This window comes from Neophocaena asiaeorientalis, unplaced genomic scaffold, assembly GCF_003031525.2.
Source record: "Neophocaena asiaeorientalis asiaeorientalis breed wild unplaced genomic scaffold, Neophocaena_asiaeorientalis_V1.1 scaffold342, whole genome shotgun sequence".
NCBI lineage: Eukaryota > Metazoa > Chordata > Mammalia > Artiodactyla > Phocoenidae > Neophocaena > Neophocaena asiaeorientalis.
Window position 1 is genome coordinate 4427450 of NW_020174037.1, and position 27461 is coordinate 4454910.

The window sequence follows — 27461 nt, forward strand, 5'->3', positions numbered from 1 at the left end:
TATGACACCTTTGGGAACCGTTTGTGCTTCCTGAAATGGGAATTTGCTGGTTTGTGCTTACACTTTCAGCTCATAGCACTATCAGAGTAGATGTTTGAAGAGTTACTACCTGTATCATGTCCACTGGGTACACTTAGGGGAGAGTTAGGGTTAAAAGAAGTTTCCTTGTGAGTCAAAAATAATTTTAAAAAATTTATTTACAAAAGAGTTTACATACCTGAAATGAGAATTCTCTTATTTAAATGCAAGTGGTGGTAGAAAGGGATAACATCACTTCAACAGCATGATAGAGAACCAAAAGAATTTACATGTCAATGATAATCGTTTTATTTAAAACCATATAGTTATATGTATGTATGTGTTGACTTCTTTGTTTCTCCAAAATTATGGTTAAAAAGTAACTCACCTAGATATGGTGTATTCTTCTCCATCAGAGCAGTAAATCTTACACAGAGGTGCAAGTTCTGTTAGAAACTGTGCCCCCTGATAATAAAAGGGAAGAAAAAATTGATTGATGTACATTTTCACTTTTCTTTGTGAGGCAGCCCTCACAGTTACAATAGGATATATTCCTGGAATTAGTGTTTTAAATAAAAATGACTTAAGTACAGAAAAACCATTCATTTATTCAAATATTTATATATTAAATGCCTCTATGGGCTAGGCACCATCCTAGGCTCTAGGGGAAAAGCAGACTAAGACAAATGTGATAATAGTTTAGTTACATATTAAGAATATATTTTATCTTAACTTATTATACTTTATATTTAACTGTGCATGAGAAAGCTGCACATAGCCAAGTGTAAAGACTTCAAAAGGGTAGGAAAATCTTACCAATAAGCATAATATAAAATTCAACATTATAGAGAATAATCGTAATATTGTATATAGTTTCATTAAGATTCCTACCTTATTTTTATATCAGAACTTAATAGAGAAAGGAACTTCTTTATTAGGTCAATCACTGAGACTTTCTGGAGAAGGGATATTTTTCTAATTTTAAAAAAAGCAATTTGAGGAAAATTTGGAAAACAGAAATGTTTTAAGTAGCATATAGAGTAACTTACCCATTATCCTATAACCTGCTAGCAAATACTACATTTTGACATATGTCTGTTTGAATGTTGTGGCACGGTTATACTTTCATGTACTCCACTGTATGGATATATCTGGGGAGGTTCTGACAAATATCTATCAAGTCGGCCACAAAGTTCGTTCAGGATTTTCCCTAATATGAAAAACCGGAGCAAACTTTTTGGCCAACCCAGTACAAGGAGGCTCATGGGAAATGGATGCAAGCATGTCTCATGTGTTGCTCTTTTTTCCCAGGAATTTTTACTGTAGTGAACATCTGAGGTCAAGATGCTGTTCTTTATGGCCTCTTTCCCACTCACAACTTTATTAGACAGCATTCAGGTGTTACTGCACGCGCTTCAATCCTCTGCCTGTGGGTACTTCCTTTCAAAACACTAGTCAGTGTGACTCCCCACTTTTGGGAGGAGGGGCTGGGGATTTGTCCCAGATGGTTTGTCTATCACTGGCTCTGTGTCAGGAATAAGTGTTTTAACCCCTTTTGGTCACCTCCCTTGGGAGAATAAATGATGGGCAGTGCTGAGAGGCGATCAAAGCTTATCTGCAGTGGGTTCCATGTGCAGGTCCCTCTGCGTTCCTCAGTAGTAACAACAGTGTTACTAGTTTGGACAAAGACTGATCACAGGAACATCACAAGCACTAACTGTTTTCCTTGTAATTTGTAGACTTTTAAGAATGGTCCATGCTTTTTAAAGTCCACTTGCTTCCTGAGTGAGGAAAAATCAATAATTATAAGGAAGGTTATTAGGGGCCATGAGGCCCACAAAGGGGAGTGTAAACAAGGGTCTTCCAGAACAGTGAGGTAATTAGCAGGAACTCTTAGTATGAACTCAGTAAATGAAGGACCTAAATCATCCACAGAAACTTTCCTTTCCAGGGGGTTTGTCAGGATAGTTTAGTATGGTTTTGAGTTGTCCTTGGTGTGATACCCTCCTTTAACAGTAAAATGTCCATCTTGCCTAGAATTGTAGAGGGCACAGGTGATATTTTCTATAACTAGACACTATGTGGAGGTAGAGGGTGTAGCTAGATGTGTGTTAAATTGCAATGAGTTAGGAATGGCAACTGATACGAAGCAAATACTGTATATTTTCCCAGATTGATTTTTTTTCACTACCTCAGGACTTTATTTTTACTTTTAAGTTCACATGTGAAAATTTATGATAAAGAAGTATTGATCATCTAACTTTTACAGATTTCGAAATACTGGCTTAACGAAACAGGAAGGGACAAAATATCTTGTTATATTGGTATTAGCGTTGTTCTTTCCAAGGCCCACCTTCTCCATCCTTCATCCTGGGGATGATAGGGATGGTGGCCCAGAAGCTAGTATGACAGATAATATACCTTCTGAAATACCTCATTTTTTTTGGCCTGAGGATTTCCTTAGAGCTTAAGTATTCTTAAAATCATCTCTAAGTGCCAGGGAAGTATGCTGAGCATGCAGTACTGGGTTCTAGGACTGGCTGGCTTTACCATTATTATGACAATAGAGGATTTAGGTAGAGAAATACAGGAACATACCCGCTTAAATTTCCCAGAGACTTTGTTCTGAAGTCTGCTACAGTTGGTACTGATTTGATAGGAAATGCTTTTAATTACTTTTCCACTTTGAAGAACTGGATGGGATCCTGCCAGTGTGATGACACATATTCTACGAGGAGCAAAAATTGATCCTGTATTATTGCTTGGTATAATTCTTCCTCCTATAACACAGTATTCCTCCTGGCACAAGAAGAGCTGAGCTGACATTTGTTTAGTCAGCCTATCATTTCCCCCCATTTTCCTCTGGCTACTACTGGAGCTTACCTGAAGAGAAGAATGCAGTAATAAAAATGGGGAAAATGGGACTGAATTTCCTTTCCCAAAAGGGAAGCGTACCACAGGTGTTTAGACAGCACGGAGGAGGAAGACAGAAAAGTAAGGCATGCCGGTATGGACAGGATACCATCTGAGCTTCTACCCTAGCCCTCTCCACGGGCTTGGCCACTTCAGTGGTCAGGCACAGGCTGGTTTCTTGAGGTAGTAGCCGACTCAGGGTGTGGTCCTCCATTTGGATGTTTGGGTAAGCAAGTTTATTTGTTTAGCTTAGGCACTGAAAGACTCATTCTTGTCAACCAAACTCCTACTATAAATAATACCATCTCAGTACAGTGGAAGATAATCATTTAATGAATATTTATTCAATGCAAGACCATACCAGGCTACAATGGCAGAAAAAAGATTTCTTTTGATCATTTAAAATTCCCAATTTGCTTACCGGTTAGAGTGTTGGAGTATACAGTGGTCCTCACAGGGTTTTCCTTTGACATCTAGAAAAAATGAAGGAGTCTGACGGCTGTTGAGTCAATATTTACTACCACTGTGTAGTACTTTCTTTGGTTCATAGACGTAGTTAATTATGAAGGCAGGACACATATATCACTGGTATCCCTTCATTACTCAAAAAGATATACCTAAAGGCTGACCATAAAGTATTTAAAGACATCTGGTCCAGATGGAACCATTCATTCAATGTTAAAATGATGACTAACTCTTTGCTCCACCTTTTTTTATCCTCACTTTAAAATGAGTACAATCATTTCTATTAGAAAAAAAGTGATTAGTAATGTATTCTTTATTTAATTTAGTAGCATGCTTTGTCGGTCAATTTTAGAGAGACAACTCATTCCGGTTCGCTCAGGACTGTCCTGATGTTAGTGCTGAAAGTAATGGATTCCCGAAAACACCTCAATCCAGGGTAAACTGGACAGTTGGTTACACAAAGTCTGGCTAATAAAACGTATGCTATTGTAAAATATTTCAGTGTTGTAAAAGATGAGTACACCTATTATCCCTAAATGAATGGGAGCAAGTTGGGTTAGAGGAGGGTCCCCGACGATGCTCTCATCGCTGATATTTGCTGGGTACACAAAGCTGTACAACAGGATACCTACTTCTAAGTGGCAAATGTGTAATACCAGCGACTTCCTTTAAGTAAAACTGTAGATTCTGCTTTCTAAATGCCTCTATTCTAACCCACCCTCTCCTCTCCATCCCTATGCCTCTACCTTAGTTTAGACCGCTACCATTTAAATCACTTTATGTATCGCCTCTTCTTGGAGGACTGAGCCCCTCAAATCCCTTTAGGCACTCAAGGAGATTGCAATCCAGCTCCTGCCTCCCTCGGGGATCTCACCTTAGTCTACCATCTTCCCGCAAGCGACCCACCCTCGTGAACTCGCACTGCGCTCGCCCTACCCAGGATGCACCCTGCTGTTTTCCACGGCCTTGCAAATGCCATTCCCTTGGCCTACAGAGGAACAGAGAGATCCAGTTCCTTCTGACGTGGGGAGGAAGCGCTGGGGAAGGTGCGTGTGGCTTATGATCTCTCATCATAGTCCCTATACTGTCGGACAAATTGGGCCCAGAAGAGACTGACATCATTCTCCACTTACCCGCTTTGTACCAGCGAGTGAAGTAACGATCCACAAGCGACGGCACCGCGGGCTCCGCAGCTGAGGCTGCCACAGGGGTCTCGGGCTCGGTAGCCATGGCGACCTCGGGTGCTGCAAACCCCGCCTCCTGGGACCTGTACTCTTCCTCCCGCTTGCCACTGAGGAAGGTGTCTTTCCGGCGTGTAGCCGAGACACGCGCGCTACGCGCACGCGCGCTGCTCCCCAGGCTCCGTAGGCTCCACCCTCCGGCCCCAGTTAACTGAGCTTTGGCGTCTGACGTCAAGGCGGGGGTCAAATACAATAGGCTGGGAAGGAGGATGTAGGGATAGGGGGCGGTGGCCAGCGCAGCTCCACATATATCTTTGCCGGGAGACGGAGAAGGCAGGCCGCGCCCCCTCCGGCTCACGACGTCACTGCGTCGCCGCTCGGCGTGTGTCGGGCTCTCTTCGCTTGCGAGTACATGCTTCGCAGGTTGCACCTCCGCCTGGCTTCACCACTACCGGAGGGGCTCGAGCGGCCTGGCGGCCCGGAGACTCAGTGCGCGTCGTGAGAGCTCAGAAGCAGTGTCAGAGAGAGGCCCGTGCGCAGCCCTGGGCGGACGCACCGCTGTTTGCGTTTCCTCAGAGCGCGGCGTAGGTGAGCGTTCGAGCGGCCTAGCTGGGGTGGGGGCATGGAAACGGGCCGTGTCCGCCAGAGGGTGCCCTGATGAAGGGGACCCCCTAGCGCCCAACCGCTGCCTGCTGCTGGTCTGGTAGTGAAGTGCGGCTTGACCGCCTCTGCGCTCCTTGAGTTCTGTTTCTGCAGACTCGCCGCCTGCTGCACCCACGGCCCTCAGAGGGCTCTGCGCGGCGCGGCAGGAGGGGGAATGATATGCTGCTCCCCCAGCTGCACACTTACCCAGTCTGAGGATTCCTTGCAGTTGCCGAACCAAGTAATGCACCAATTAAAGCGCAACAATGCATGATAGAAGCTGACGGTAATAGGAGTTCAGGTGTGCTGCGAGTCCCTTCTCGCATCTGCAACTTTTCCTTGGAGGTGTTGTCCCCGTGCATCTCCATGTAATGTGGTATCTTATGTGGCCCTCTCCCCCGTTAAGCTGTGACCTCTGAGGAGGCAGTAACTGTCAGTCATCTCTTGTCCAGAACTAGCACTTAGCAAGTGCTCAGTCGGTATATGATGTAGGCCACAAACCGGATCGTAGGATTACGGTACTGTGTAAAAGGATTCAAACCGAACATTGACAGGCAGGGCAGTAAGCAGTGAATAGTTTACTGTGAAAGTGTGGGCAAAAGGGAAGCAGACACGGTTTCAGCTTGGAGGACAGAGAAAGTAGGAATGCCGTGTCCCCAGAAGGGAAGCTAGTTTGGTGGAGAATAGCAGGTACTTCATTTAACAGGTTGCATTTGATGTGCTTTTTGAGAAATCCTTGTGGTAACAGCAGGAGGTTGAAAATGTGAGTTGAGTGTTCAGTTTAGGGAGGGTCAGGGCTGGACGTTTAGATCTACTAAGCATATTAGTGATCTGTTTGGTACTTGTGGTCATGGGCATGATGGTGGATGGATGGTGGATGATTGGTCATGGGCCAAGAGGTGGATGGATGAAGGAGCAAGGGAAGAAAATAGAGGAGTTGTCAGAAATTTCAGAGAGGATCCAGAATTGATCTATGGTGTGGAGAGATCTTTAGCACATTTAAGGGCTGAGAAAGGATGAGTCATTTGAGGGCAGGGGAGTTGGAGATTGCAGATGTAAAAGAAAGGGTACCAATAAGCCAAGGTCCTGGGGGAGTTTGGAGGGTTCTCCTTTGCTGGTCTTGAAAAAGAGTAGGATACTTCTGAGAAGGTAAGGGAATAAGGCTGATAGGTGTGAAATTTTAGAGAAGTTCATTTTGAGGCTGGAAGGGTTGGGGAGGAGGGCGATGAATGATGAGCTGCCCTTGTGTCACCAAGCCTAAGCTCGTACTGCTCACCACACTACAGGCCAATAATCGAGAGACGAGGTGTTGGGGCAAGGAATAACGACTTTATTCGGAAAGCCAGCAAACGAAGATGGTGGGCTCATGCCCCCAGAGACCCATCTTGCCTGAGTTAGAATTAAGGCTTCTTTTATACTAAAAGGGGAGGGATAAAGTCAAACATTTCCTGGTTCCCATCAGCCTCCAGAGGGGATGTGTTAATTTCTTCCTCCCTGCAGGCATTCACAGGTGGGCCTGGTCAGGATGTTTCTTGTGAGCTAAATAAAAGTATTTTAGCTTAATGCTCATTACCTGGGAGTCAGGGTTCTGAGAGTTGGGTCATTATGTATAATTTTAGCTTATAGGCTGCATCCCTTTAATGATTAACTTGTAATAGAATACAAAAGGTTCTTCCCTGTGACACTTGGCCGGTGATTTTGAAAGCTCAGTGATTTGAGAACTCAGGTTGTTTGATATGTTTGTCAGTTAGGGTCCAGTCAGGAAAGTAGAAACCACACAGTATTTCAACAGAACTTAATACGAAGAATTTGTTAAATACCTGCTGGAGGAGCAAAAAGCAAAAGGGAGCGTGAAGTAATTAAAAAAGTAAACTGCTGTAAGCAGTTACAACACTCAGCTAGGTCTGAGGATCAAAACAAGGGAAGCCATTGGGGTTATCATGACCTGGGAGGAGGGGCATTGGAAAGCTGGTGTTGATAGCTCTGGAATTCAGAGGAGGAGCTCCATGTTACTAGATTTCAGGCACCTGGAGGGAGTACCTGCCTGGTTAGTGCTGGTACCTCTGGGGTGGTTGTTATCATGCTAGTCATGGGAGTGCCAGAGGGTAGGACTAAGGGCCCCTGGAAGGATGAAGGCCCATTGCTGGGGTGACATTGACTGAAACAGCAAGGTAACAGGAAAAAGGGAGTCTTCCTCAGCTCCTTCTGCCTTTGCCTTCCAAATTCTTATGCTGGGGTTCACGGACCCCAGAGCTCCACGGATTGTTGGTGAATAGAATCCAAGTTCACAGGGAGACATTTTGATGCTCTGATCATGGCAACAATTACAACGGAATTATTATTAGCTAAACCAGGTTGAAATACATCTGGTCCTCTGTCGCCTGTTTTCACCTCTTGCTGCTCTGTCCCATGTTTACTCCCCTCTAGCCAGACATCCTCTCATCTCAAATCCACCCATCCTTTCAGATCTATGTCAGTGGTCGTCTTAATGTTATTTAAAGATGAAAGGTAATGTAATTTTTATATGCTTTCAAAAACCCAAGCTTTCTATATAGAATTAGATCAAAATAAAAAGTCTGTATGGTATAATACAGGTTTGAATAATTTCTAGAAGTTTTTGAATATAACTGTCATGAAAGTGCACAAAACCATTGTTTGCCATGATTCTCTTCCTCACTTCCACCGTGTGGGCTTGCCTTCCTCTTAATCCACATTTTATGTTGTCTCACTCTACTACACTTAACATTTTATCTGCTATGTAGTATAAGGATTAATTCATGTTTATTCTTTCATTGTCATAAGTAGGAAATGCAAGATGAGAGAATTCACCTTGGATTAAGGTGACAAGAAGGCCAGTGTGGTCTGTGTAATTGTCACCCCTAATATAAGTTAGGGACTTCCAATTACGGTATAAACCTTAAAGAGATCTGGATAAAAATATATAGCACATTAACTTTTTTTTCCTCTTAGGTAATGTTATACGTTAAAACAAGTCTGATTTTGTCAGACCAAGGTAGATTTCCTATTGATCGTTCTTTTCTCAGCTTTTCTACTGCTCTGGTGAAAATCAGGCCAGGAAAGTGGAGTAATGTGAAGTAGTTATATCAGGTTATGAAGCTCCTCGAATTGTTGGTCATCGTTTTGAAGTATACTGTTGTAATTTCATAGTGTCTTCTTTTCTCCCTGAGAACAATAAATGCTTTTCTTTTTTAAAAAAATAATATTTATTTATTTGGTTGTGCTGGGTCTTAGTTGTGGCACTTGGGCTCCTTAGTTGCAGCAGGCGGGCTCTTAGTTGCGGCACATGGGCTCCTTAGTTGTGGCATGCAAACTCTTAGTCGCGACATGCATGTGGGATCTAGTTCCCTGACCAGGGATTGAACCCGGGCTCCCTGCATTGGGAGTGCAGAGTCTTAACCACTGTACCGCCAGGGAAGTCCCATAACTGCTTTTCTTTATTTCTATGTTTGATTTCAATTTTAATTTTTTAATGAAGATATAGAGCCAGTTTATAAATAAATGTAGTTGGTGATATTAAAGTAATTTTATTTTCTTCAACTGCCAGTATATATGTGGATTTTTATATTATTTTGTAAGTCTGTCAAGTTATAAAATATCCTCATGTGCAAAATAAAATGTTTTCTCATTCATTGCATTCTTCTCAACTTTCCTTCAGGATAACTGATGTTAAATCTTTTTTGAAGAAAAAACTCTGAAGTTGAGAATCTTGCCTCTTTCAAAGAGAGAACGTAAAATAGATTTCACAGCCTCAATTTGTAGACCATAGATTTACACAGTTGGTTAGATTGCTACCACTCATCTCTGTGTGGGTTCAGATTAGATCTTTTTTTTCTCGGTTATTCTAACTTCTCTGCTCCCTGAATCATTTTGCTTATATTGGAGTGTGATTTATCGCTACTAAGCTGTTTCTATTTCTCAGAGAAATTAAAGTTTCATCAAGAGATATTTGTACTTTTCTTTCAGGAGTCGCTTCATCATGAGAAATCTAAAGTTATTTCGGAGCTTGGAGTTCAGGGATATTCAGGCTCCAGGGAAACCTCAGTGCTTCTCTCTCCGAACTGAACAGGACACAGTGCTCATTGGCTCAGAACATGGACTGATAGAAGTAGACCCTGTCATAAGAGAGGTGAGTTATTGATGGAGGGTGCTAGCACTTGGCATGACTCTTGACTTGTCTTTTTCCAAACTTGCTTCCCCAAATAGTCTTTCCTTTACATCTTTCTGAATTTACGTGCCCCCGAAATGAATGCTCCCTTCGCTTTATACTGATGTCATATTAGACATAACTAGTACCCTGTCTTTTAGTCTGCTTCAGTTTTAATCTAAGCTGGCAAAGCTTTGACATTGTATTTTGTGGGGTGCCCTACTTTTTACCCTTTCTACCATGTAAGTACTATCTATTAACAGTTCTCAAGTGGGAATGCAGGTGAAAATTTCCTGTAGGGCTTTTTAAATTTTTTCAGTCTCCATCTCATACCAACTACATCAGAATCTTCACTTCTGGAGCTTGAGCATATGTATATTGAAAAGCTCTTTAGGTTGATTCTGATACCTTCCCTTAATTATATTCTGCTACCAATGTATTTTAGGTGATTACATTCTTAGTCCCTTTTCCCCATACTGTATACATTTTAGAAAATCATAGTTATTAGCTTCATGTTTTATTGGATATTTTCAAAGATACCGGGCTTTTATGTTTGCTTGGCACAAAGGTCGCATGAACTGTGTTTTGTGTTAAAGATGGTAGTGCTGTGAAATTTCTCAAATGAAAGTTTGGGTTTTAATCTAGGAAAAAAACATTTTTGAAAGCTTTTATATTATAAAAGAAGCATTAAAAAGTATTTCTGGAAGTGTGATGAATTGTTCTTGAAAGTAGATTGGCTTAATTTGCTTATTTGTTTGTTTTGGTGAAAGGTGAAAAATGAAATTCCTCTGGTGGCAGAAGGCTTTCTCCCAGAGGATGGAAGTGGCTGCATTGTTGGTATTCAGGAGTTGCTGGATCACGAGTCTGTGTGTGTGGCCACAGCTTCTGGAGATGTCCTACTTTGCAATCTCAACACACACCAGGTAAGTGGAAGAGATCAGTGAGGAGGAAATCTTAGACATCCTCAAACGCCTTTTTTTGTTTCATGTCACTAGTTTTTCGTAGAAGTTTAAATTGTCAGGAGCCATAATATTTAAGCATTTTGCAAATTAAAGTCTTTGCATTATATAATTCTTTACAGAAAATTGTTGGCATGGCTTTAGCTATATTTCAGGATTCTTCTAAAACTCAGTTTTGTCTACTGCGTTTATTAATTAGAACAATCAGAACATTCCAAATAAGAACTTAACAAAAACCCAAATCTGGCCATTCTTGTATGGTATATCTGATCCTGAGCTGTAACTTTTATTTCTCAATTTATGAAGTCTTTGAAATGTTTATATGGCTTATGTTTTCTTTTATGAATGCTGAATAAGCCTCTCCTTGATGGCTAACTTTGAGTCCCTGAACTACAGGTGCTAAGGTGATATGCTATCATTATGTGCACATCTTATGACTGCCAGAGAAGATAGATTTCAACCATTTGCCTCCTTCTCTACTTAGCATAAGGCTTAGTTTCTGGATTTCTATCCTCACCTTCATGACAGCTTTTTAAACTTTGTTGATTACTCCCTTAGTTGTGATCTCTTTAACATGGATATATCACAAGTCATATTACTAATCATAGGATAATAATAGCAGCTGACATTTATTAAATGTTTACAATGTGCCAGGCACTTTTTCAAGTGTTTTTCATGCAGAATTGTATTTAATCTTCACTACAACCTTATGAGGTAGATTGTTGTTTTTCCGTTCTTCAAAAGAGGAAATTGAGGCACAGAGGGCTTAAATGACTAGGCTAAGGTCAAACAATTATCAGGTGAGATTTAAACCCTGGCAGTCTAAATCTGGCACCTTTGCTTTTAACGGTTCCATTTAGTACAACAATAAATCTTATTCTCAGTTCATGGTGAGAAATAGCAAAGCCATCAAGTATAACTTACTTAGTATTTCTCACATTTAAAAGGTATGCTTTTACTTTCAAAACATTTTGTAGAACGTTTTCCTAATTACTGAGCTTCTCCAATCCATCGGTCTCCACCAGACGGTGCTGATCCTCCACATTTGTGGCATCACAATGTCTGCAAGACACAATCCATATTCCTTATTGTGCCGTATAAGACCTCTCACTGTTCACCAAATTCCTTTTTAGCCTCACCTCCCACCCCCACCATTCCTGTGTATATGTATACCTTAGGCTCTACAGTTGCAGCTCATTTTTAAGTGCTCTTTTTAACTGCACATTTCCCCCCAGTCTCTTCCTCCTGGCCCTATTCCTACCCTTCAAAGAACCTCCTCCGAGAAGCTTTCCTGGACTGTCCTGGGCCACTCGTCAGTCTCTGGCCTGAGCCCCCACTTAATTCCCAGAGACCTCGGTTACATCCCTAACCCTGCTGTAGAGGCAGGCATCTTTTATCTCCTTAACGGGAGGAATGGAGTGGCCGTAGTCACCTCCAGTCCCTATGGTCTGTATCATGCCTGGTCTTTTAATACCTGTTACTGAATAAATGTTCACTGAATAATTTCACCTTTGTGTGTTTTGTTAATTGTTTTGATTAAGGTCATAGTAAATATTTACGGAGATGCTTATATTTTCATATCTCCCTTAACATTTTAAAATGTCTCTCTCAGCTGGAATGTGTCGGGAGCGTAGCCAGTGGTATCTCTGTCATGAGTTGGAGTCCTGACCAAGAGCTGGTGCTTCTTGCCACAGGTAAGCCTGTCACTGGTCCCTAACTCTTGACTTTTATAAAACATGACTCCTAATATCTCACGGGCTTAAGTTTTAGGGTGCTTAGGTTTCAAAAAAAAAAAAAACATTTCTTGGAAAAAGGATACCAACATGATAAATAGGGAATGTGGTGTTTTTGAGTTAAATTTTACTTCTTAGTACATTGTTTTAAAAAGTTGCTGCTGAGGTCCATAGCTATGGTTTAAAATGTCAGCAGTATTTAACCTACTCTAAGAGGAAGAGTTGCTACATAAAATAAACTGATTCTAAGAACTGCTTTCCCAGTCCTATTTTTTTTCCCTTAAGTCTTTTCATTCCAGATGAGTTTCTGCAAACTAGCACCGTGATGAGGTATACATTTGAAGAGATATCTTGCTGACTAAATCATTGAAGTTAGTGGAAGAGGGCTATGTGGACTTTAATGTTAGCCTGACATACATAAATAGCTGAGAATAAGTACTAGGTGACTTACGCAGTCAAAACTTTTTTCTAAAAATGAGAGTCAGAACATTTTGAATAAATTCTGTCTTCCCTGTTTTGACTATAAATTCCTCCAGTCCAGCTCAGTAGCTTCCAATGCTGTAGATACTTACAGAGTGGCAGATATGCTAAATGAGAACAAAATCATTCTTGTTTGTGCTCCTCCAAGGTCAACAGACCCTAATTATGATGACAAAAGAGTTTGAACCAATCATGGAACAGCAAATCCACCAGGATGATTTTGGTGAAAGTAAGTATAGCTTTGTTTGAACCATTTTGTGACTTGTCTTGCACACTGATAGCCACATCATAATAAGCCCAAAGAACTATGAAGCTTAAACCCCAACTTAATTTACTGACAGATAGCCTAATTCCTTTAGTTCATTCCAGATTTTAAAAGGCATACCTCTGGTGCCTCTCCAAGTCTGAGAGCTGGCTTTGTCAATAATTTGGGGAATAGGAATCTGTGCTTAGAATCACCAGGGTAGTTGTTGCCCAAACCCCAGGACAGGCTTAGGGGGTTTAATGAAAAGGACTGTACTAGCTAGAATAAGGAGAGCATTTCTGAGATACAATTTTGGGGAGAAGACAAGAGAGGCAGGATAGAGAGCTGATTTTTGTTCCTACTGATTAGACCTGAATTTTCATGGGACCCGTCATACTGTTTTCTTGCTAAGATCCAGCTGAGGTGATATGGGCATTAGGCTGTGGAAGTATTGAAGAGGAGAAGAGTGGAGATGCTTATTGAGTGTAAGAAGCTCTGGCCAACTTCAGGGCACCAGGTAGCTGGCCTGATTGAGGAGAAGGATGGGGGAGATGGTATTTTAACTTTGGCTGGGGTCTAACTTCATGACTTCTCGTTCTACTAAGAAATCATTTAGAAAAGTGCTACTCATTTATTCATTCAAAAATAATTTGTTCAGAAATAATGTTTGAGTAGGTAGTGTGAACCCAGCGGTGTGTTTGGTGCTGTGGTTAATTCATCTTTTCCCTTAAGGAGTCAGTAATAACAGGATGTGCAGGTATTAGGGTAGCATAAGGAGAGAAAGGGAGTAATGGGGATGGAAGGCTTCCCAGAGGAGGCCGACTTGAGCTGAGTTTTGGCTGACTTGGTGTTAGGTAGATGAGGGTTGAGGGTGGGGGAGTGGTGCAAGCAAGTTAATTAGTTCATTCCAAGGCAGGGATGTTTCATGGAGGCCTTTGACACAGTGTGGCTTATTCAGGCAACTGTGAGTACTTCAGCATTGCCTAGTGACAGGACATGAATGTGGAATGAAATAAAGGGGAGGGATTTTGATTAAGTTTGATAGGGAGTTTGGACATGAAGTTACAGGAGATCAGTCATTAAAGGTTCTGATGATGCAAGATTGATTGGTGGAGAGGGAAGAGACGAGACAGGGTGATCTGGTAGGAGGTTGCTACAGGAATCCACATGAGAGATAAAGAAGGTGGGTGTGGGACTAGAAAAGGGAAAAATGCAGGAAATTTTTGATTCTCAATGAGGATAGGAGTACATTTTTTGGAATTATGAGAAACTTTTTTGGAATATGTGTGCATGGTTCCCCTCCTGCCCTAGCTAGTTTGAGAAATACCAGTTTAGAAAGTGAAATAAATAGGCTTTGGGTATGTGAGGTGAAGAAGAAAGTTTAGTAGGACTCTAGCCAGAAGCTCAGGTGGTGGAAATAAAGATGTCAGTATCTGAGAGGGAAGGTGGGGAAGTGCTGGTCTGTAAGGGGTGGGTGATGAGTTCCTTCTTGGATTTGTTTAAGGGCCATATGGGATCACCAAGTAAAGCAGGTGAGTAGAAGGGGCTGAAACTCAGGAGAAGCCAGAGCCGTGGACTGGGAGTCATTGGCATGTGGGGAATCTTTACAATCTTGGGATTAGATGTGCTTGCTCAGGGAGCAGGTATGGTGCTGGATCTAGGGCCCGGGGTGGGACTCTGGGGCATCCAGCTTTGAGGATAGTCATAGAGGTAGTAACCAACACATCTTTGCATGGGAAAGTGCTCTGGGCCTGGCTCATCCCACCGACTATTTCATAAGAAATCTAATAGAGTAAATCAAAGGAGAGGGAGTCCAAGTCAGGGTCTTAGGTCTTAGAAATGTATTTGTCAGTACAAAAAGTCACTCTGTGGAGCGGTGAATAGATATTTTTCTTCTAACCCAGGTGTCAACAAACTTGTTCTGTAAAGAACTGGATAGTAATTGTTTTCCGCTTTCAGGCCATATGGTCTGTGTTGCAGCTACTCAACTCTGCTGATGTAATGTGAAAGCACTTAAGATAGTACATAAAGAAATGGGTATGGCTGTGTTCCAATACAAGTTTATTTGTAAAAGCAAATGCAGGTTGTAGTTTGCTGATTCCTGCTGTAACTCCACCACTTATCATCTGATCCCACTGGAAAAGTTGTCTTGCTTCGCTCCTTGACCCTTTATCTCTCTGTGGAAACTTTCGGATAGAAGCCCAGGGGTGTGCACCAGGATAGGCACTACTATTTGTATACAGCAGCAAGGTATGCTTTGGGATACTGCAATACTTGGGTGTGCCCAAGCAGAGCAGACAGGAAACGGTCATGCTGACCCATAATTTATAGAAATTATAAACAGCTCTGCTTCGTCAGAATCAGCATCAGTTGTAGGAGGGAAATATTGGGTCCTGGGTCTGGCCGATGCTTTCAGGGGCATCTCTGTAGTACCTCTAATAGGTGGATGCCAGATCCTACCTTCAGGAACAGGAGGCTGCATTATTTCAGCAACTGACTCTATATTTTATGTAAGATCAGCATTATAATTTAGAAAGAAGCCCAGCCTGGAAGGCAGAAGCCCTGTGTTCTGATTTTGGCCTCTGTCACTAGGGTGTGTCAGTCTCTGTGAGGGCTTGAATTCCATAATCATGGTCTCCTCCAACACTAGCAGGGAGGTTGGATACATTTAGTGGATTGAACTTACGATTGGAATTTTATTCCCAGCTCTTGTCTTCTTGAGTTTTATGTTATGTTATCTGTGGACATATTGCATAGATTCTTCATGTTTCATTCCCCTTGTAAAGTGGGGATGGATTGCTGACTGTCATCAAGGGAATTTATATACAATGGCAGTAAAGCTCTTTCCAAGATAAGGGCATTTCAAAGTCTTCAGAATCGCTTCAGTATATAATATGGAACATAGGTTTTTTTTTTTTTTTTTTTTTTTTTTTTTTTTTTGCGGTACGTGGGCCTCTCACTGTTGTGGCCTCTCCCATTGCAGAGCACAGGCTCCGGACGCTCAGGCTCAGCGGCCATGGCTGTCGGGCCCAGCCGCTCCACAGCATGTGGGATCTTCCTGGACCAGGGCACGAACCCATGTCCCCTTCATCGGCAGGTGGACTCTCAACCACTGCGCCACCAGGGAAGCCCCGGAACATAGGTTTTTAAAATATTGACTGCTGGTCCATCTATTGAGAGGTCTCAGAGGACCCAACTTCATGAAGAATAGCTATGAAACTGCTTTTATTTTATTTAGCTTATTGGTTGTCTTGCATATTCTCACTCACTTGTTCTCTAGGCAAGTTCATCACTGTTGGCTGGGGCAGGAAGGAGACGCAGTTCCATGGATCAGAAGGCAGGCAAGCCGCCTTTCAGATGCAAATGGTAAGGTTGGTCTGATGGATAAGGAACCTTCTTTGGAACAAATAGAAGTTCTGCTACCCACCAGGAGCTCTTAGGTATCCACGTGTTACCAAAAGTGGGGTCCGGCTGCTCGCCGCTCTAAAGCCAATAAAGAGGCAAGGTTGGTGGAAAGGAAAGTTTGCTTTATTCCGCTGGATGCCAGCAACTGGGGGGTGGGAGGGTTGGGGGGGGCGATTTTTGTCCAAAGGCCGACTCCCCTCCCTGACAACCAGTGGGCAAGAGCTTTAAAGGCCGAGGGGGCGCTACATGCAGAAACAGTACAGGCAGCTCTGACAGTCATCTTGAAATTGGTCATCGGTGGTCTGACCAGCATCACCTTGATTATTAGGTACAGTTAGTCTTTACTTCCAGGGTCGGTTTGTTCCCATTTCTTGGAGGCCAGTTCTTGGATTTGTGGCAGCTTATGTCATGGCCACAGTCTGGTCATCATGTAGTTAATGTCTTCCACCTGGTGGCCGTTTCAGTATCTATAAGACAGCTCACAGGATATGGCTCAGAATATTATCTGTAGCCCTTGAGGAGGAACTAAAAAGGTCCTTAACTGTGCTTAATGCCTAAACTATTATTATTTAGTCATGTTAGGCTGTTTTCCTTTGTTTCTGCATTTTCTCACTTCTCTGATTAAACTTACTGTTTGGCTAAAGTTTTTCTGCAGACAAAAGGCAGGCTGAGGACATGGGGTTGGGGGGACCATTGGGTCCTGCTCTGTTTCACAGGTAGAGGGCAGTAATGGACAGATCTCTTCTGCTCTAGTAAAACAAGCTGTTTGGAGACCTTAGGGAATGAGTCATCCTAGAAAGATCCTTTTTTCTTTTTTATTGCCAAGTTGTTTTGTTATTTTTTTTCACATAGAGAATAATTATCACCAATATTCATTTAAAAAAAAAACTCACCACAGACAGAAATGAAGCACTCTGTATCCCTTCCTGATACCCTCCCCCTTCCTCCCCAGAAGAAGCTGCTGCCCTGCGTTCACTGTTGATCATTCACATGCATGTTTTTATACTTTTCCTACATATGTATATATTAGTCTTTTTTTTCCTGATTTCTCTTCCTGGATGAAACTATGTTTTCCTTCTTTCTGGATACATTTTGAAGGATAGAGCTACAGGATTTATTGATAATAGATCAGATGTAGGGTAAGAGAGAGAGAGAGGAATTGAGGATAATCCCCAGATGTGGGCCTGAGCAAATGGAAGCACTTTGTCTATATTATATGTGGAGATTTCCCTGTGCTGACCTTCTAGGATAGATGAAATCATACACTGCCTGCCGTTACATTTTCCATCCTTACTTTATTTCTGGCTACATTCCGTGTAACTCATATTGTCTCCTAACCCTTCACTAGAGGAAGTTTGTGTATACCACAGGGCAGTTTCATTGAGAATAAATCTTGTTAGGCTGCTGTGTCTTCCCTACTCTGCAGTTTGTGGCACGAGCACCATTCTGACTTAGCCTGTCACTGGAATGTGATGATGGATGCTCAGGTGGTCATTTGTCCCCAGTCCCACAGAATTGGCTTCTGTCTTCAAGGCTTTCGGGACTGAGATGCAAGTGGCACCAGAAACCTTTCTTCTTTCGGTGCTGCAGAATGCGGAGCTTGTCCATGTTTTCATTACTGCTGCTGGCTTTATCTCTTCTGGCTCTTCCCTGCCCACATTCCTCTCATCTTCTTAACTCTTCTGTGCAGCGTTGTGAAGTTTACTCAGTGAATAAAACTCTACCTTCTTAAATTTAGACAAACATTAATTTCCTTATATAGTTACCTGATAGATTCCTCAGCTCGTTATTTTTAATATCTATAGATCTGTAGCTCTTTTTCCCTGTTGTTATGCTTGGAGGCCACATTTTAATGTCCTGAGAAAGATTTTGTTTGGTTTGGTGTTAAGTTCTTTTCTCTTGATTTTTGGGTCTAAGGGCCCTTCTGGAAGGGTTCCTGAGGATTTTGTGAAACTCGATTTCTAGATAGCTTAAACTTTACATAAAAGATTTAACTTTAATAGCTTGAGGCTTGTTTGATTCTGGGCCATTTAAGGCCACCAGTAACATTTGTGTTTTTTCCTCTCTTTAGCACGAGTCTGCTTTGCCCTGGGATGACCATAGACCACAAGTTACCTGGCGTGGTGATGGACAGTTTTTTGCTGTGAGTGTTGTTTGCCCAGAGACAGGTATGGAAATAAATTTTTCTTACTTTTGCTTTGAGGATTTTCTTTCATTACACCCATGAGGTAACAATGTGCTGCTTTAGGTGTTAAATGAATATAGAGCTAAGAATCAGAAGAGTTCTTTGAGGCTATGTGGCCCAGCCTCCTACCAGTTGGATATGAATTTTTTTTAAAGCATTTAAAAATTTTTTAAAATTTATTATTTATTTATAAATTTATTTTATTTATTTATTTTTGGCTGAAACCACTGTGCCGCCAGGGAAGCCCTGGATATGAATTAACAAGATTCATCTAATTGGCTCTGTGAAATCATGACAGTTTTTATTAATAAGGAGGGTGTTTGGAAGTTCAGACTTGACAACATTTATCACAATGCTTTAAATTTTGCCATTGTTGTCTTTCTCCCTCTCTCTACTACACAGGGGCTCGAAAGGTCAGAGTGTGGAGCCGGGAGTTTGCTTTACAGTCAACCAGTGAGCCTGTGGCAGGACTGGGACCTGCTCTGGCTTGGAAGTGAGTGGCAGAAGAAACCTTGTAACTTCTTGCCAGAGATTTCTTGGTACTAGGGTGGGAGTGGTGGTACCTACTGGATGTAGGTGTTTATAAAACACAAAGAGATAATTACTATTTCTCATTTGGCTGTAAGCCTGTATCTTTCTTTTTTAGTTCCCTGAAGTCTGAATGTGGTTTGAATAGTAGATTCTGAGCTTCACAGACCTCATCATTCCAAGGCCCACACATTTTGTAGGTTATAGGCGGGGCCTACCTGAAGCCGCTGTGTAAAACAGAAAGTGGTGCTTCGAAGGGAAGTTGCAGTCTGTGAATTTCTGTGGGGCAGCAGAGCTTTGGTGAAAACGAGGAAAAGGGCTTCCTTTCTCTGCACAAACTCCCACACTAAGGGGACCTGTTTGCTGAGGAACACGTGGGCTGGATTTGGGCCCGATTCACCTGTTGGCCTAGTACCCTTGTGCAGGTCACAACCTGCTTATGATATATGGCTGTCCTGATTATAGATAGAAGAAATATTTTCTGCCTCAGCAGCATTGTTATAGGCAAAACCTAAGTCTCTAGGTTTTAGACATCTGTTTCCCACCAGTATTTGAGTGGCAATTGGATGACAGAGAAAAGAGAGAAATGTATTTGAATTAAAACTCTAGAGACAAATACAAACAAGATGGGGCGATCAAGGTGTTTTCAGTAGATTTAGAAGTCTTTAAAAATACCTACCTGAGCCTGTAATATTGCTGAAGTCATATAATTGAAAGAGAAATAGTTTATGGTTTCATAGGACATTATACTGGGAATGGTTTAAATGGGAATGGTTTAAATAATTTATTGGTTCTTTTAAATTATTAAAAATAATTTAAATTATTAAATGGTTTATTTATTATTAAATTATTAAAAATGGTTTAAATAATTTATTGGTTCTTTTAAAAAGTCACCCAAGTGCAGTCTCAATCTGTGAGTCTTTGTGGGCAAATAGAGCCCTTGTGCAAATCAGGAAAAGGCACTCTGTCCTCTGGGCAGATAGAGTCCCACACTAGGGTGACTGCTTGCCAGGAAACATGGGATTTAAAACTTCCTTGGATGGAGGCTTTTTGTTTTTGCTGAAAAAAAGTGTTTCTCTGAATTTCATCTTGTTCTTAGCCAGCTGGATGAGCTTTTGGATGCTCTAACACTCTGGGTTTGCTTTAAGGCCCTCAGGCAGTTTGATTGCATCTACGCAAGATAAACCCAATCAGCAGGATGTTGTGTTTTTTGAGAAAAATGGACTTCTCCATGGACATTTTACACTTCCTTTCTTTAAAGATGAGGTTAAGGTAGGTGCCTGAGTTGTTTTACCATCAAATTTAGAGGACTTTGCACAGCTGTAGAGAAGCAGATTTGTATTTGATATGGGTATGTAAATAGAAGCCCCAGAGTAGACAGTAATAAAAATAGTGGCTTCCTATGACTGAATTTTTTTTTTACAAACCAAATTGTTTTTCCTAAGGAGATTTTGTAGAGAAGAAATAGCATTCCTTCCTCACCCTAGATAAAACACAGAAAGGAAATAGAAATGCCAGTTTTTATTGTTTATTTTGACAAAAGCATAATTCTTCCAGTGATAAAGATACTTGCCGTTTTTAACATGTAAACCTTAAGGAGGTTGTGTACCATTTGGATCTTCACTGGAGCGAAAACAAATCATGGTAATTTTTAATTATGTAAAAATTTTAATATATTAAAAGTTGAGAGAAGAGTTTAATGAACTCCTGTGTACCTATTACTTACTTTCAACAGATATGTACCAGCATTTTGCAAAATTATTTTCATCTATTCTTCACTCTCTGCCCCGCCCCCTACACATACACTTTGTAAAAATTTCCTAGGGTTTTAATTTTAAAAATCATATTTTCAATATTCATTTCTCTAACAGTTGAGAACATTTTTCTTAATACAACCACAATTCCATTATGATACCTTACAAAATTAGTAATAATTCCTTAATATTATCTAATATCTAGTCCATAGTCAAATATTCTTGATTGTCTAAAAATGTCACCTTCATTTGGTTAAGTATTTAAACATAATGCATTTTTTTGAAGTCCTCTACATATGATGACAGAGATTTTTTTTTAATAACTCCATAGGTTAGTAATTTACAGCTAGGGATCAACTCAAGTGTGGGATTATTTGACTTGTGAGAGCAGGGAATTCAGCTATCATAAAGATTTTGAGGTAAATACATAAAGGCCAGTGACAGGTCTTTTTTCCCTCCTAGGTTAATGACCTTCTCTGGAATGCAGATTCCACTGTGCTTGCAGTTTGGCTGGAAGACCTTCAGAGGGAAGAAAATTCCACTCTAAAAACCTATGGTAAGACAGCTCTAGTACCTCAGCCTCCTGCCCCATAAAATGTAATTGAAAGTAGTAGGCCATGGAGTTTCCTTTATCCTTTTCACTTAGTCTTGTAATGGAATCAGAGATAACTGAGGGGGGTAGGTAGAGATGAGGGAGTGGTTAGCTTTTGGTGGGATGGATTTCAGTTATGTATCAGGCAGGGTCTCTAGAGAAATAGAATCAGGGTAAGCTGGCTGGTTGGAAATTCAGTGAAGAGTTGATGTTGCAGTCTTGAGTCCAAAATCTGTGGGACAGGCCCACAGTCTGGAAACTCGGGCAAGATTCTCTGTTACAGTCTTGAGGCAAAATTCCGTTTTTCATGGGAGGCCTTAGTTTTTGCTCTTAGGCTCTATGAACTCTTTGGTTGAGATTTATCCACATTATGGAGGATAGTCTGCTGTACTTAAAGTCAGCTGATTATAAAGGTTAATCACATCCGCAGAATACCTTCCCAGCAACGTCTAGACTAGTGTTCGATCAAACAACTAGACACCATAGCCTAGCCAAGTTGACATGTAAATTATCACAAGTCATCAGTGCTTTCTCTTCATGGATGGTACCACTGTAGCAAATAAAAATGCTAGCCAAAGGAATACTGTGGAAGTGAAAGAGAAATGAGATTAGATATAAGTAAGAATCTTCTATAGCTTTTAAATTGCAAATCAAATTGTAAATATGTATTTTTCAGTGTATATTTAATATGTGAAAGCATTAGAAAATAAAGATGCGAAGAAGAATTCTTCCGTAATTCTGTCACTCAGTAATAATCACTATTTAAAGTTTCTTGTCTTCCAGATTTTATGTGTACATCTCAGTAAAGCTATGATCTCATTTTTGTTAAATATGTAGGTATGATACCTGCAGTTTTGTAACTTGCTTTTACAGTGTGTCACAAACTTTCCATTTCAGATATCTATCTGTGTCATTTTAAATTGCTGTATATTCATTTATGCTACAGTTTATTAAATCTTAGTTGTTAGACACTTAAAGTTTTGTAATTTTTCACTGTCATCAATAGCAGTGCACTGAACATTTTTTCATAAATCTTTTCATTTGCTTATTTTCTGAATGGCTTTCAAACTTTTTAATCAATAGAACTTTAACTGAAATGTTATTGAGAAGTTCATTCATTCATTTATTCATTCAACACAATAGTTCTCAACCCTGGCTGCAGCTTTAGGAAAAAAAAAATGCTACCAATGTCTTATTTCAGAGCTGCTCTCAGTGTGTTATAATGGGGACTATACATCAGTATTAAATTAAAAAAAAAAAAGCTTCCAGGTGATTTTTTTGTAAACACTGACATTTATTTACTTATTTATTTTTAATTTTATTTATTTATTTATTTTTGGCTGTGTTGGGTCTTCGTTGCTGTGCGCGGACTGTCTGTAGTTGCGGCGAGTGGGAGCCACTCTACCTTGTGCTGCGTGGGCTTCTCATTGCAGTAGCTTCTCTTGTTGTGGAGCACGGGCTCTAGGTGCACAGGCTTCAGTAGTTGGGGCGCATGGGCTTAGTTGTTCCGCGGCATGTGGGATCTTCCCAGACTAGGGCTCGAACCCATGTCCCCTACTTTGGCAGGCGGATTCTTAACCACTGTGCCACCAGGGAAGTCCCCAGGTGATTTTTTAATGTGTAGCCAGAGTTGAGAACCACTGATTAACCAGGTGTTAACGGCTGGCCCTGTGATACGCTCAGGATAAAAGTGCAGCTGCAAGAACAGCCACAGCGTCTGTCCTCACAGAGCATGAGCATGTAGTCTAACTTAACCCAGAGGTAGGTTGAAGTATTGTGGTAGCCTCCTTTGAGAACTAGGTTGGACTTGCTGTGGTTGCTGGGTTAAGAATTAGTGATGAGGGAGATGTTTAAAGAAAAGAAATTCCTTAATATAATTAAAATCTTCATTTATGTGTGTCATCTGTTTAACAGAGGTTGGCTTTGACATGATTAGGTCTTTTTTTTCCAGCTTTACTGAGATATAATTGACATATAACGTGTACATTCAGGAGCTACAATGTGATGATTTGATGCATGCATGTACTGTGAAATGTTTGCCACAGTAAGGTTGATTAACTCATCCTTCACTTCACATAATTACCATTTTTGTTGTATGGTGAGAACTTTCTTTTGGCTGCGTTGGGTCTTCATTGCTGCGTGCGGGCTTTCTCCAGTTGTGGTGAGCAGGGGCTACTCTTCGGTGCGGTGCGCGGGCTTCTCATTGTGGTGGCTTCTCTTGTCACGGAGCACAGGCTCTAGAGCGGAGGCTCAGTAGTTGTGGCGCATGGGCTTAGTTGCTCCACTTGCCTCCATGCAAGCTTCAGTAGTTGTGGCACACAGGCTCAGTAGTTGTGGCACATGAGCTCAGTAGTTGTGGCTCGTGGGCTCTAGAGCGCAGGCTCAGTAGTTGTGGCGCACGGGCTTAGTTGCTCCGTGGCATGTGGGATCGTCCCAGACCAGGGCTCGAACCTGTGTCCCCTGCATTGGCAGGCGGATTCTTAACCACTGCACCACCAGGGAAGCCCGGTGGGAACATTTTAAATCTACTCTCGTGGCAACTTTCAAGTATACAATACAGTATTGTTAACTGTAGTCACCATGTTATACATTAGATCTCTGGAACGTGTGACTGAAGGGTTTGTACTCTTTGACCAACTTCTTCCTATTTCCTGCGCACTACAGGTTTTGGTCTTGTTCTTTTACGGGTAATTGCATGCTAATCTCTCTTGGACATAACTGCATGCAAAACACCTGGAAGAAAATAATAAGCGTCTTAAGCGTAATACAACATAGTGATGCTAGTCTAGTGCTCTTGGATTGAGTGTTTTAATACTTTTAATCTAATTGCCAAATTTTCTTCTTTCTAAGTCTTTATGAAAAAAAACAACTCACTAAAGCACTGTCCTATGGTAGGAGCCTCCCATCATCATGATCATAAAGTTTGAAGGTAGAGGTAGAAATGAACACATGTGCTTCTGACCTTATTGATGCTTAATATTTTATCCTCATGACAAACTATACTTTAACAATTATTGTTAATATTATTATCTTAATGAAGAGGCTGAGCAGAAAGGGTCATTTGAAAAAGAAAAGGGTGTCCTCATCCCTCTCTAGCAAGCGGTACGAAGTCTGGTCCTCAGACCCCTGCCTCTGATGGCCTCCTTTTCCTTTTCCCCTGCAGTTCAGCTCTGGACTGTTGGAAACTATCACTGGTATCTCAAGCAAAGCCTGCCCTTCAGCACCTGTGGGAAGAGCAAGATTGTGTCTCTGATGTGGGACCCGGTGACCCCATACCGGCTGCATGTTCTCTGTCAAGGCTGGCATTACCTCTGCTATGACTGGCACTGGACGACTGACCGGAGCTCAGGAGAGAATTTAAGTGACATGGCAAATGTGGCTGTTGTTGATGGAAGTAAGGAGCTGGAAAGTGTGTCCTTGGGCCTGCAGGGTGCCTGAGCCAGGAGCCTGCAGATGTGGTAGTTTGACTGAAACAGTGCAGGATTTTTATTTGATTGATTATTCTGGTTGTTTGGTTTGTTTTTACTTGTTTTGGTTTCGATTGAATGGGAATTAGGTGAGGCGTGTACTCCCCTGAGAACCATGGTCTCTCCTCTCCCCCTGCCTCCCTCAACTCCCTTTTCTACTACAACCATGGCCTTTACACATTTACTTGTCTGGGCTTTGAAGACATTGACGTTTCTGACCCTGGGTGGAGAGGAAGACAACAGTAGGCTTCTGGCGTTGGTGTGTCAGCCTTGTCTTTGTGCCCTGACATAGAGTTGCGTTGACCCTCACACCACTCCATTATGTTGCTTTATTTTTTGATATATATTTAATTTATGTATATAATTTGCTTGCTAATTATATACCTTTCCAGTATCTTCAGTTCAAGTTACAGACATTTGCCTAGTACTCGGATTGGATTGGTGTTTTTAATTAGGTTGAGGGGTTTTGTTTAGTGAGGGGAAAGAAACTAGGGAAAGTCAGTCTTTCCTGAATAGACAGTTTTATTTATTGCTGATGACCTAAAGGAAAACTTGCTTCTAAGGTTGTAACGTGAGTTGATGTACTAATTTATGTTCTATGTCGTGATCATAATACTGATTTTACAATCATATGTTCTATATAGAGGACTTAAGCACATATGCCTTATTACCAGATCCATGCACAGGGAAGTGCTTTAAGGATTTTGGTTTATTCTGGCTTGGTTGCAGGCCCAGGTTTAAAGCTAGAACTCTGACCTTTTGGCCTGCTTGCCCTAGTCCCTGAAACTCCAAACCCTGAGATGGACTGCTATAGGCCTGGAGGTGACAATAGCCAGATATAGACAGAGCTCTGACACTTACTTCCCTCCTCTATTTAAGCTTATTCATGATAAAAACACCAACAGTTACGTTTATGAATCGCTGTATATTTTCTACCACCACCATTTTCTACCACCATTATTAATATTTTCCACCATGGAAAATCCCATGGGAAAGATGGAGATGCAGATGGTAGAGCAGAGTGCATTTGCTTACATCTGGTACTGTGCTGTTCAGATGCCTTGTTTTACAAATTGAACATCCATGTGTCTCATCCTCTTTCTCTCTCGCGTGCAGACAGGGTATTGGTGACAGTCTTCCGGCAGAGTGTGGTTCCACCTCCCATGTGCACCTACCGACTGCTGCTCCCACACCCTGTAAATCAAATCATGTTCTCGGCACACCCTAAAAAGAGCAATGACCTCGCTGTCCTCGATGCCAGTAACCAGATTTCTGTTTATAAATGTGGTATGTTCAAAAACTGTTATCAGGATGTTCTGAATCAAATCTCCTACATCAAAGCAAATTACAGTTTGGTGTTGCATTAGCTCTAGGGCTTCCAAAAATTTTGAAGTTTATAATTAATATCATTCTTACTGTGATGTTTAATTGACTTGCAGGGTTTTTTCTGTGTTTGTGGAGGGTGTTCAATCCTACTCTGGCTAATAAGAACAATTCCTTTTGCTTTGTTGAATTTGAAGGGTTAGTTATTTAAGAATAATTCTCAACCCTAGAAAGAATGTAGTATCTCATTATATCCTTAACATTGCCATTGCACATATTTTCAGTTGATCTCACAGCTTTTTAGGAGCTGTGTCAGAGGTGGAGTTTTTCTGTTTTATAGATGAGGGAACAGCATGCTGGAGGGTTTGCAGTCTGCTTGAGCAAGAAAGGACAAGGACCTCTACTTAGGTGTTTTAGCGTGTAATCTAGTTGTCTTTCCACAGTCCCATTGCTGCCAGTTTCTAGTTGCTTTCCTGCTATACTTGAAGAACCTGAAATTTGTGAATTCTATGGTTGTATCGTAGGTTATACTGGCTCATGGCAGTGGTAGCCTTGTTTTCGAATAAGTTTTGAATTCTTAGCCTGAAAGGTAGGCAGAAATTTAATTTAAGAAAGAGGTTGAGATGTGGTTATTTTCTTGATTGCTTTATTTGTAAAGTGGATTACCTTCTAGAGCCCATTAAATGCAGAACCCCATATCCTTTGTATCAGGAAAAATGTTTGTAGTTTACTATGATAGTATTTGTATTTTTTTTTTCCTAGGTGATAGTCCAAGCATAGACTCTACGGTGAAACTGGGAGCTGTAGGTGGAAATGGATTTAAAATTTCTCTTAGAACACCTCATCTGGACAAGAGCTACAAGTAGGTTGTTCTTAGTTGCCTTGGACCTCTGGGCACAGAAGCAGCCAGCATTTAGTCCTAAATTCAGCCAGCTGTTATTATCTTATCCCGTGCCTGTTGCTCAGTGGAACAAGAAGTAGATACAACACCTTGGTCCTGGTTTTACAGCCTGGTTGGAGAAGTCAGTTACCTATATATCTGAATATCATATATGCTGATGGGTGGCAATGGAGCATAAGTCTTAGGCTGACTTAGAACCCATTCCCCCAACATCCCTGGGGGGATTTTCAACAGGGAAAATCCCATGGGAAAGATGGAGATGCAGATGGTAGAGCAGAGTGCATTTGCTTACACAAATGAGGATACGTACATTGTTAATGTGCGGCTGACCTCATGCAGTCTCTAGTTTGTCTCATCCTACAATGCAGAACTTTTGGTTGCTGTGTTTTGAGGCTCTCGTGTTGCAAATCAGAATGCATTTTCCTATTGAAACAGTACTACAAACGGTTGGATGTAATTGAATACCTCAGGTGCACTACAGGCATTGTAAAATGACCCAGAAGCCA

General features: G+C 41.4%; 2 protein-coding genes across 3 annotated transcripts in view; one reads left to right on the top strand and one right to left on the bottom strand.

Annotated features, from left to right (window-relative positions):
• Window positions 1-419: 419 nt before the first annotated feature.
• Window positions 420-4712, bottom strand: LOC112405297 (protein Simiate-like). Of its 2 annotated transcripts, XM_024753647.1 has the most exons (5): window positions 4530-4712; window positions 3353-3404; window positions 2617-2746; window positions 910-993; window positions 420-483 (listed from the first exon to the last, which is right to left on the bottom strand). In XM_024753647.1, the coding sequence occupies exons 1-4, from the start codon at window positions 4624-4626 to the stop codon at window positions 958-960; spliced, it is 315 nt and encodes a 104-aa protein (XP_024609415.1). In that variant the 5' UTR covers window positions 4627-4712; the 3' UTR covers window positions 420-483; window positions 910-957. The 2 variants fall into 2 exon arrangements, with proteins under 2 accessions (XP_024609415.1, XP_024609414.1); XM_024753646.1 differs by lacking the exons at window positions 420-483; window positions 910-993 and having other exon boundaries at window positions 1358-2746.
• A 221-nt stretch (window positions 4713-4933) lies between these two features.
• ELP1 (elongator acetyltransferase complex subunit 1) overlaps window positions 4934-27461 on the top strand; it is a 61214-nt gene continuing 38686 nt past the window's right edge. Inside the window, exons 1-13 of the mRNA XM_024753685.1 lie at window positions 4934-5165; window positions 9204-9366; window positions 10155-10307; window positions 11956-12037; window positions 12705-12785; window positions 16081-16166; window positions 18277-18373; window positions 18793-18883; window positions 20067-20190; window positions 21135-21228; window positions 24428-24658; window positions 25848-26018; window positions 26817-26916. Coding sequence (XP_024609453.1) covers window positions 9217-9366; window positions 10155-10307; window positions 11956-12037; window positions 12705-12785; window positions 16081-16166; window positions 18277-18373; window positions 18793-18883; window positions 20067-20190; window positions 21135-21228; window positions 24428-24658; window positions 25848-26018; window positions 26817-26916 — 1460 coding nt within the window. The 5' untranslated portion in view covers window positions 4934-5165; window positions 9204-9216. The remainder of the gene's footprint in view (window positions 5166-9203; window positions 9367-10154; window positions 10308-11955; window positions 12038-12704; window positions 12786-16080; window positions 16167-18276; window positions 18374-18792; window positions 18884-20066; window positions 20191-21134; window positions 21229-24427; window positions 24659-25847; window positions 26019-26816; window positions 26917-27461) is intronic.

Excerpts from the sequence above, each read along its gene's own strand:
- LOC112405297 (XM_024753646.1), bottom strand. The coding sequence starts at position 4,626 with ATGGCTACCGAGCCCGAGACCCCTGTGGCAGCCTCAGCTGCGGAGCCC. Across the intron at positions 3,405-4,529 it reads CACTCGCTGGTACAAAGCGG|ATGTCAAAGGAAAACCCTGT; the intron begins GTAAGTGGAGAA and ends CATTTTTTCTAG. Across the intron at positions 2,747-3,352 it reads ATACTCCAACACTCTAACCG|AATATGTGTCATCACACTGG; the intron begins GTAAGCAAATTG and ends TGCTCCTCGTAG.